Source organism: Notamacropus eugenii, chromosome 3 (assembly GCF_028372415.1).
Source record: "Notamacropus eugenii isolate mMacEug1 chromosome 3, mMacEug1.pri_v2, whole genome shotgun sequence".
Lineage (NCBI taxonomy): Eukaryota > Metazoa > Chordata > Mammalia > Diprotodontia > Macropodidae > Notamacropus > Notamacropus eugenii.
This window is the reverse complement of record NC_092874.1, coordinates 259,788,363-259,799,074: the sequence shown is the minus strand read 5'-3', so window position 1 is coordinate 259,799,074 and position 10,712 is coordinate 259,788,363. Positions and strand designations below refer to the sequence as shown.

The 10,712-nt window shown below is 42.2% G+C and overlaps 1 protein-coding gene across 12 annotated transcripts in view; it reads left to right on the top strand.

Annotated features, from left to right (window-relative positions):
• The first annotated feature begins 4,934 nt into the window (after nucleotides 1-4,934).
• The window catches only part of PPP1R12A (protein phosphatase 1 regulatory subunit 12A), a 175,193-nt gene continuing 169,415 nt past the window's right edge, over nucleotides 4,935-10,712 (top strand). For 4 of the 12 annotated variants that reach the window (XM_072655464.1, XM_072655459.1, XM_072655463.1 and 1 more), the window contains exon 1: nucleotides 4,935-5,447. In XM_072655464.1, the coding sequence (XP_072511565.1) occupies nucleotides 5,211-5,447 (237 nt within the window). In that variant the 5' untranslated portion in view covers nucleotides 4,935-5,210. Of the gene's footprint in view, nucleotides 5,448-5,591; nucleotides 5,743-10,712 lie in introns of those variants that run through there. The other 8 variants (XM_072655457.1, XM_072655461.1, XM_072655462.1 and 5 more) reach the window with 3 other exon arrangements.

Genomic DNA, 10,712 nt, shown 5'->3' with positions numbered 1-10,712 from the left:
GAAGAACCACCACTCATCCAGAAATTGGTTGCAGTCATCTGGTAGCCAAGTAGCTTAAAATGGTGAGGAAACACTGGCTAGATTCTCATCAATAGTGAGAATACACTCGGAATCAGTCAGTGCATGTGGTTATGCCATGAACAGAAGTGAACTTGATGAGGACAGTGATTGGTAGCCACTTTGAGTCCACTCTCCTCAGCAATCAAGGTGGTATGTAGAAGAGTGGGCTTTCTGTTTTCAGAGGTTGTTGTATTTTGGTACTTACTATAGAACTTCTCAGCAAATTTTCCTTTATAAAAACTAACTGATTTTAATTGGTTAATTTCTGATGATAAAGAGAAGATACTAACTGGTCTAAAAGATATTGGGACAATAATCACTGGTAATTAATATTGGGGAGAAATTACCGGATGAAGGCTCATGAACAAACATTATTACAGAAAAATTACCCTCCAACTCTTCAGGATTTTAACCCTGAAAGGAATAATATTCTTGGTTTAGAGAACTTACCTACCTATTTGGGTGAGGACTGAGAGAGTTGGGCTAGAACTTAGGCATGCTACATAAAAGCATACAGTACCATACAATAAAGTGTTTGAAATATGAAGACATGGGATTAATTCTGATTCTGATACTAACTGTGATTTAGGGCAGTTTCTTAAGGAAACAAAGGCCCAAACAAGCTATTTGTAAAAAGAGTTGAACTACGTAGCAATTTTCAAGGTCTTTTCCAGGTCTAAGTGCTATAAAGGAATCATAATTAAGTTTTTTCTCTTCATCGCTGTCGAATTAGCTATCTTTTAATGTATTATGTATTAATGAAGCAAATTTCTTTTAGTAATAATAACTTATGGTTCCATCAGTATTAACACTGGGTTATCATGGAATACATTCTGAAACTGAGATTAAGAGAAAGAAAAATCTAGGTAAACCCAAACCTGTGTATGTATTGTCCACAGTTGTCTTTTGACAGGTAGTCCTCAAAAGTAGGTTCACTGTAGTTTATATTTTGTTACTCATATTTATAAGGCCTTAAAGTTTGAAAATGACTTTTCTTACAAGACTACTAGCTATATAAAAGAATTATTATCCCATTTAATAGATGAGGAAAATAAGGCTGAATGATTTTTTTTTGAGTGACTAAGTGACAAACCACAATGACACTACTAGGAAGTTGTACTCAAAAGTTGGACCTGGAAGCAGGACTCAAACTTAAGCCTCTGGTTCTTTCTGTAGTGCTCTTACTATTGTATAAGTATTTCATCTCGACTATGAATTATTTTACATCTTGTAGCAACAGTCAAAAACAAGGCATGGCCACCTCTTTATCTTGTCTCTGTTCCCAAAACAGGTATTTGGGGCTATTTTTCAAGGCTTTTATAAGAGCTATCAAATAGACCCAAATATTCTTGGAAAACAGCTATCTAAGGCTAAATGGTGACCCTTGGTTCTTCTCTGGGTTATTCTGATTGGGTTTCTTGGGGGGTGGAGAAAACAGTAGCTGACAAGAAAGGATTTTTTCCAATTGCTTTCCATAATCGAGAGCTGAGACCTTTCAAAGGTATGGCAGATGTCCTAGGCATGGCCTTTAGGGACCCTTTTACTGCTTTGTGGTGCTAACTCTAAACATGAGAAAAAATTTTGATTAAGGATTTGTATTATTGTAGTAACATAGTTTTTTAAAATTAAATATGTAATATTAAGTATGTACATTGCCCTACTAGGTGGTGGAGGCATACAAAAGACGCTGAATTCTCCTTAAACTTGTTACTTCAGCAACAAATTGCACCAGGTTACTTAAAGAGCAAAGGAACATATAAAGGGGGCACAAAACAGTGCTGTGCTAAGAACACTAGATCTGCGCTTCTAGTCATAGTTTGAAAGCTGGAATCTAACCCCTTCATTTGGCAGAAGAGGAAACTGAAGTCCAGGGAGTTTAAATGGCTTTCCTAAAGTCACAAATGGAACAAGTGGCAGAGCTGAGAGCAGACCCCAAGTCCTGTGACTCCAAATCCATCATGCTTTCCTCTATACCACACTCAGAACTGGATTAGAATCTTGGTTCTGCAGTTTTCTACACGTAAGATCATGGGACAGATTCTGGGAGAGTCTGTGTCTCACATGCCTCATTTTCCCCATCTGCGCAAGTTCCCATGACTCAAGCACATTGTTACCTTCTCTGCCTCTTGTAGTCTCAGAGAGTTGCCTAGAATACTGAGAGGTCCAGTGATTTGCCCAGGATTACAAAGTGTGTATCAGAGGCTGGAGTTGATCCCAGGTCTACATGATGCTACTGCATATGAGATAAAGTACATGTTTCTGTATGTCATAAAGACCCATATATGATATTAATTATGCAAGAAAAATAAAGGATTTTAAATGTGGATAAGACAAAATTATCCCTCAGATCCAACTCTGAGAGTCTATAAAATGCAGTGGGGAGAAATAATAATTTCAAAATGCTTTACGCACATTATCTCACTTCATTGTCATAGCTCCATGGTCTTACTGTTTCAGTGACAAGATAGGAATTTGCATTTTCCTATGTCAAGGTTCAGTAGTCTTCTTTATCGCTGGTCTAGCATGATTAGGAGAGGACCACTACTGGGTATTACTAGTGACAAAGCACCTGCACTTGAGATTTAGGATTATCCAACCTTGTTCACTTATGTCCTATTCATCCTGACCCCATTTGGGATTTTCCTGGCAAAGATACTGGAGAGGTTTGCCATTTTCTTCTCCAGCGGACTAAGGCAAAGGGAGGTTAAGTGGCTTGCCCAAAGTCACACAGCCAGTATGAGGCTGGATTTGAACACAGGTCTTCCAGACTCTAGGCCCAGCTGAGTCACCTAGTTGCTTCCTTTATTTGACTTACCTGCTGCCTTACATTAGAAAGTTTATTCAGAATGTGAATACTTCCTTATTATTACCTCCCACAATTGTTAATCTCAGCCCAATTTTTTATTTGTTTTGTATCAGTTCTCCGTTTTTAATTACCTATATTTCTCCCTCTTTGAGGGTAGGGTTCACAACGTCAAGTAAATAAAAGGCATAATGTTTTTGGTGGGGTGGGACTTGTGATTTCTCCTGAAGAAGAAACTCTTACCAGTGTAAATCAGCATCAATTCAGTAATTTAAGTTGCCTAGGGGCACTGAGGGTTGTGACTTTCCTAGGGTAAAAAGAGCCTGTTAAGTCAAAGGAGGACAAGTTGAACCCAGGTCTTTCAGAATTAAGGTTCTTGTACCTACCAAGGTACCAATTATTGTACCTACCAAGGTACAATACCTCTCAATAAATGCTTGTGGAATTGAAACCAGTGCTTATTTAGCACAATGCATGACACATAGCACTTAATGAATGTTTACTGATTGACTGAAATAGGTGAGATAGCTATAGATACAAAGCTATACGGGGGCCCATGGCGTCATCTAGTCCTCATTTGTTTCAGTGGCCAGACCACTGGGCTGAGGAGTCAAAAGCCCTGGTTTTAATCTCACCTCTGAAATCTTAGCCAATTGACTTTATTTCCTTAGGCCTAACTCATCTATTAAATGAGAAGGTTGCACTAGATGGCCTCTAAATGATCTTATAGTTCTAGATCAAATAATCTTGATCATGCCCTGATAAGTTGAGAAGGAACAATATATTTTACTTCAAGTTGGAGGCATAGTATTAGGAAAAAAAAAAGAAAAAAAAAGGCCCTAAATGAGCAACTCCAGAGACTCACCTCTGATACTTTCTAGCTGTGTGACTAAGTCAAGTCACTTTAACCTCTCTGGGCCTCAGTTTCCTCATCTGCAAAGTGGAAGGATAATACCTGTACATCCTGCACAGGCTTGCTACATTAGAACCAAATGAGATCATGGATGCCAGCACCTATATAGACCTTGAAGTATAAATACCAGGATTACAGTCAAGCTCTGAGACTATCCCTCTGAAATACACTCCATATATCACAGAGGCATGACCTTGTAAACTGAAATGTGCTTTATAAATAGTTACAGTGAGGGATCACAGTAACCACAGATTTGGAGCTGGAAGGAACCTGAGAGGTCATCCAGCTCCCCCCCCCCCCCCATTTTACAGATGAGGTAACTGAGGAACTGTGAAGTTAAATGACTGGCCCAGGGTCCCACAGTTAGGGATGGTCAGCTATGGTATCTGAGCCTAGGTCTTCCACTATAAGAATGACAACATCCAAAATTGAAATATCGATTAAAGGTTTGCAAAGTACTTTATGTAAAATGGACTTTTCTGATCCTTACGGCTTGGGGAGGCTGTTATTAAAACACCCAGGTCTTTCTTTCTCTAAGAACAACTGCTAGCTAGCATTTCTAATTTGCCTTAAAGTTATTTTACCTGCGTTAGCTCATTTGATCCAGAAAAACAATCCTGGGAGGGAGGTGCTCTAATTACCCCCATTTTACAGATGGGGAAACTGAGGCACAGAAAGGTTGGGTTATTTTGTCCTTCCTGCCCCCGCGAAAGTGGGCATTATCCCCGTTTTACAGACGAGGAAACTGAGGCCGATTAGATGGGTGGGCCAGGGTCAGTCAGGGAGGGTCCGAGGCAGGATTCGAACCTGCGTCTTCCCGACATCAGACCCAGGTCTTGGATTGAGATGTCTCCGCACAGTCCCCGACGGGCGACGGCTCACAGTCAATCCGACCCCACCTTGGCCCACAAAGACAGTCCCCGCCCCTTCCCTTCCTCCGGTTCCGGAGGCTCTCGAGGCCCCACCCTCTTCCCCTCCGAAAACCACCGCGCCCGCTCTCGGCGGTTACCCTTCTCTTCCTCCTCCTCCTCCTCCTCCTCCGTGTGGGGAGGCAGGCAGACAGAGCATGCGCAGTGGGCGAAGGGCGCCTCCCCGCTCAACTCTCGCGATGTCTCCCTACGGGAGGCGGCTGGTGACGGGTAGCGGCCTGCCCTGAGAGGGGCGGGGGCGGGGGCGGGGGCGGGGAGGGAAAGAGTGTTTGTGTCCCGGCTCGGTCCGCCCGCCAGGTGCGCGCCGCCCCAGTGCTCTGTGGGAGACCGGAAGTCGTCTCCTCCTCCCGTCTCCTCCCTGCCTCCCCACACCCTCCTCCTCCTCCTCCTCCTCCTCGTCGCTCCGGCGCGCGCCCCCGCGCCCGCTCCCCCCCTCCACCTCTCCCCCCTCCCTCCCTCCCTCCTCCCCTCGCGATAAGAAGACCCGGCGGCCGGAGAGGGGGGGATGAAGATGGCGGACGCGAAGCAGAAGCGGAACGAGCAGCTGAAGCGCTGGATCGGCTCCGAGACGGACCTCGAGCCGCCCGTGGTGAAGCGCCAGAAGACCAAGGTGAAGTTCGACGACGGCGCCGTGTTCCTGGCGGCCTGCTCCAGCGGGGACACGGACGAGGTGCTCGAGCTGCTGCACCGCGGCGCCGACATCAACTACGCCAATGTGGACGGACTCACTGCCCTGCACCAGGTCTGTCCGAGCGCCGAGGCCCGGAGCCCCGTCCCCTCCCCCCCGGCCGGCCCGCCTGCCCGGGCCTGCGACCTCCCCGGGGAGAGACCTAGGACGGACGGGAAGGACGGCGCGGGGTGGGTCCGAGGCGTGGGAGTGGAGAGGAAAGAGGGGGTGATGGGCCAGCGCTGGGGGATCCCTCTTCTCTTCGCCAGCCGACGTGGACAGCCCGGCCGAGCCCTCCAGCACTTATTAAGCGCCTACTGTGTGTTGCCTTGTAAGCTGCAGGGCGAGCGTGCTTGGAGATCCCTCGTCGGTGTGTAAAGGGGGGGCATTTAGGGATCTGTGAGACTGGGGGAGTAGTCGGTGCGGGAGCGCTGCAGAAGCGCCTACTACGTGCCCAGAAACCCTTCTGCCCCCCAATACTGTGTGGGGGAGGGGGGCCGCCCGGGGACTTGGGGGACCGGATCCCCGCGGGCCTCGGGGCGATTTCCTGCCGGTCCCCCTCCCTGACTCTGGCGCCGCACTTCTCCTTGTAGGGCTGGACGTGGAGGGGGTGGGGGGGAGACAGTGAAGGGCTCCCCCCACCCCATCCCCCGCCGGAAGGTTGAAGTGGGGAGTCTGCTACGGAGCTTTGTGCCGCAGTGCCTGGGACCTTCCGTCCCTGCTCTCCCCTCTAGGGCCGGCTGTAGCGAAACTCGCCCATCGGTGACATGGAACTGTTCTGGAGTGGGGGGGGGGGGTCGGAGATCGTCTCGGGGTGCACGTCTCGAGGCCAGGTGGGGAGAAGGAAACTGGGAACTTTGCTCAAAATGGATGCTTTGTGCATGTTAAAGTTTTATAGTGGAGTCCGATCGGGATCTCTCAGTGTTAGCCAAATAAGGAGAGACCCTGGGCGATGCAGAGATAACGTGGAGCTTTGCCTTCCCCAGGCTCGAAGTCATGGTACCGAACCGCACACGGTTCGTCAGAGGAAAGCTGATGTTTGACTGAATGGTCGGAGTGGACAGCCTTGCGCACCTCTCTGCATCTCAGACCGAAGTGGGGTGTGAAGGCTGCGGCTTTGCTCTGAGCGATACCGTGGGGGCGAAGCTGAGGGCTTGGGTTTCATGTGTGTGAGCTTGCCTCATATTTTAGGGAGGTCTCTGAGCCCTTTGCCATTGACTGCTTTCAGTCTAAGTGAAATACGTACATTTGAAGTTTTGTTTCATGGGATCAGGCAAGTCTTTGTTTACCAAGTTAATTACGTGACTTAAAACTACTCACAAAGTAGTAGGGTAAAATGCCCCTCAAAATATGGTGGAGATGTCACTGTCTTCCTCTCATGTAACCCGTTCTAGCAAAATGATAGTTGTCTGAGGTTTGTTTTATGGTTAAGCTGATTACGCTTCATGCTTCAGGTGGTCAGAATGAAAAGGCATTTTCGTAAATTGATTTCCTTTCAAATTAAGATAAAATTCTAAATATGACCAGCCCTGGCAATTTGTGTCTTTATTCTTAGGGAGAAGAGCTTCATGCCTTTATAAGTCATTCTGTGCTGTTTATTTTGTTATGAAATACGGTTTTTGAAGAGGCAAATATAGTTGGGCAGACGTCAAGACCGTGAAGGGTTGGTTTTAGTATTTTAAAATGTTTCACCTTTTCTTCATTTGTCCCTGTTATAGCTGTGACCACAGTATATTTGAATGGGAGGAGAAAAGGGGTCATTTGTGATACGTTAATGACGATATTGGTTCAAACTCCACGATTTATATTTAGTGACTTTTCAGTTCCATTTCTATAGCTACTGTTTCAGTCTCTGTCTACACAGTGTCACAGCAATCACTTTGACTTGGTTTTAAACAAGTACTCATTTTTATTTTGGAGTTAGTGAGTTGAATTTTTGATACTCTGTAAACTTTAATGTATTTTAACTAGTTTATATAATTTATCTCATCATGTAAGTAGAAAGTCCTAGTTAGAAAAAACTTTTTTTGCATAAGAACTTTGAAGTATCTGATTTTTACAGCCCTCAGACTAGTGAAGTTTTATATTTTTTAAAATATGAAAGATAATTTTTTATTTTTTGTCATGTGTTTTTCTTAATTGGTATTTCTTGTGCACTAACCTTTTTGGACACTGAGTGTACTTTGCCATTGTGGTGAGGGAAGCAGGCACTTCTCTCTTGGAAAAGTGAAAAGAGTAGAGGATCTGGAAGTTCCAAAGGAAATTTGTTTGAAACAGAGAAAGCTGTTTGAAAGATCTTTAAGAGAGCTCCGCTACCTGTGTTTTATCAGCCACTGTAGTTCCTGCTGTAAGACAGACCTAATAACAAGGATGATAAAAAAGCTAATTCAATAATTTTTTTAATACTAATCCATTAAATAAAACCTCAAATATAATTGAGCGTTTTATATTTAATAACGTGTCAGCCGGACACATCAAAACATATTACAGTGCAGAAATTCTTAATGGATTAAATATTGGTCTGTTTTAGTTTATTAGTCTCTTCAACAAAAAAAATTGCGGATTTCACTTTGATGTGGAAAATCATTAAGAATTTCCTATTCCACTGATTAATATTCATTGTTCTGACATTTTGCTTATATAATTGCACTTTAATTTTAAAAAAATTATAGGATCATAGGTTTAGAACTGAAAGGTGGGACCTTAGAAATCATCCAGGCCAATCTTATTGCACAGATAAAGAAACTGAGGTTTGGAGAGGTTAATGCACTTTCTTATTTTGTTATAAATTACAAAAGCTGTTTTTTAAATAGAAATTTTGTTATCCACATCAATCAGCAAATATTATTTATGTAGTGCATACTGTGTCAGTCGCTGTATTAGATATTGGAGATACAAGGAATGTGAAGCCTTTTTTAGTATTATTTTTTCCAATTTTCTAGCCAAAACCCCATCAGAATAGAAATGTCATGTTTCTTGCTTACCAGAAAAATCAGTTTTTCTAGCAGGACTTTTTTAGGTATTTCCCTCTTAGAAATAAATGTCATTTAAAAGTGATTTAAAGATGTATAACTTGGGATACACACACACTCATATTTTCTGTCTGATGTGATTAGTTTTTTCAGTGCAGGATTGTGATCATTTCATAGATCTAGGTATCAGTTAGGTTGTGTTTAATTCCCTCTTTTTTTTCTTTACAGCCACTCTTGAAAATCTCTTCCACTTCCCCACTCCCCCTGCCTTCCATAGCTGTAACCTTGACCTCTCTGCTGAGCTCTTCTACTTTTCCAACTACCTGTTCCAGCTGCATAGAAGTACTGTAGTAACTTCAAATTCAGATGCTATAAGATAGACTTCATCAGTTTATCCTTTCACCTTCCTTCTTACTTGCCTAAGTCAAAAAGCACCAACTCTTCAGTATACATTACCTACTTCCATTAATGGTACTGACTAGAAGTTTCTCAGTCTTCTTAAATCCCTGAGACCTCAAATACTCAGTTGCTAAGTTTCTTAGTATTCTTCCTTTTTTCTAGTTTCAATGCTGCCATCCTAGTTGAAGTCCCAGTTTACCACATGTGTGAGTTACCGCCAAGAGTACTGATCTCTCTATCTCAGTCCACCCTGTGTACTTCTACCAGTTTAATTTTCCTAAAATAGCATTTTTATCACTTTGGCTCAAAAATCTCCATTAGTTTTCCACTTTTTTAGGAGCTAGCATTTATAAATTGTTTTAAGCTTTTCAAAGTATTTTGTGCAAATGTTAGCACATCTGATGCAAACTTTTGAGATAGATGCTATTATTATCCCTATCTATAGATGTCAAAACTGAGTCTGAGAGGTGAAGTGCCTTGCTTAGGGTCACACAGCTAATAAATGTCTGGGATAGCATTTCAATTCAGTTCTTCCTGACTCCAGGATCACTCACTGTTGCAGCATCACTTTCCAAAGGATGACATCTGAACAGTGCAGCCTTACATTCAATAGCCTCACCTTTACCTTATGGTTCTATCAAGTCAATCTGCGCTTCTCCGCCTCCCTACTTTAAGTCATTCATTTTTGGATTTTTCCCTTGGTTGTTTCCCAAAACAAGCCCCCTGTGCTCCAAGGCCTAGCTCATTGTCAACTCCACCATGAAACCCCTCCTTGTGACTCCACCCGGAAGTGATGTGTCAATTCTGTTTCTACCAGATATACCATATTCCTTTGTATTATGCTTTATTCGGGTGTGTGTGTGTGTGTGTGCGCGCGCGCTCACATGCATGCATTTATCTATATGTATATATCTATATACATATCTATGTGTGCATATATACATACATATATATATGTTTTTCCCTGCTAACGTGTAAACTCATCAGACATAGACAAAATTGTATGTCTTGTGTACAAATTTTAAAAAGTCTACGTTCAGATAACAGATTAAAGAAATGGTTTGTTTGGGAACCAGGCATATATCTCTTGCTGTACATATTGGGAAGATTTAAAAAATAATAATTTTCTGTTGCTGTTATTCTTTTTATTGCTCTTGTTATCAAACCTCCCCTCCTCCCCTTTTCCTGGTAATGATAAAATAAACCAGCCCAGATCCTAATTATATGCTAGAAAGAATGTTCCTGATTGAACTCTTTACTGTTCATCCACCCCAACTAAATTTTTTTAATCATCATTTAACTCTTTTCAAATTAAATTTCAATACAAATTTCCACATTGATGTAATTATAAGTTAGCTTTATTTTTCAAATTTTGTATTAACACATAGGCAGTTATTCTAGAATTGAATCTTAAAAATAGATGAAATTTAAAATGTTATAAACTCCGTAGGCTTATATGCAAAGTGTTGCTTTCCTCACCTCTTGTCAGTAAAAGGAAAACTACTCAAGTGTTTGATAACAGACAAACCTTTGGCAACCCCCTAATTATTTTTTATTTTCAAATGCACTGTCATGAAATTCCACAAAGAGTTTTGAGAGCTTAGGAAAATGCCAGCTGTGAACCAGTAGTTTGCAAATTCTATATTAATATGTTGTAATTACTGTGTTGGAGGTATATTGTCTCTTCTATAGCTGAGGGATTGAAGTCGGAGGTTTATGTTATGAATATTTTATTAATCTTCAAATACTTTCAAATAGTTTTTCAGGAGCAGAATTTAAAAAGACACTTAAAATTATAAAGCTGTCCATTGAAAGTAATGTATTGTACAAATCCCTATTTTCTCTACTTAATTGTTAGATGAGAGGTGCTATCTAAAAAAATTTTTTTAATAACTGTTGCACACTTATATATATTTGGAAGTTAGGAAAATGTTATGGGGTTTAAAGTAATACTGAGAGTACATTTAAC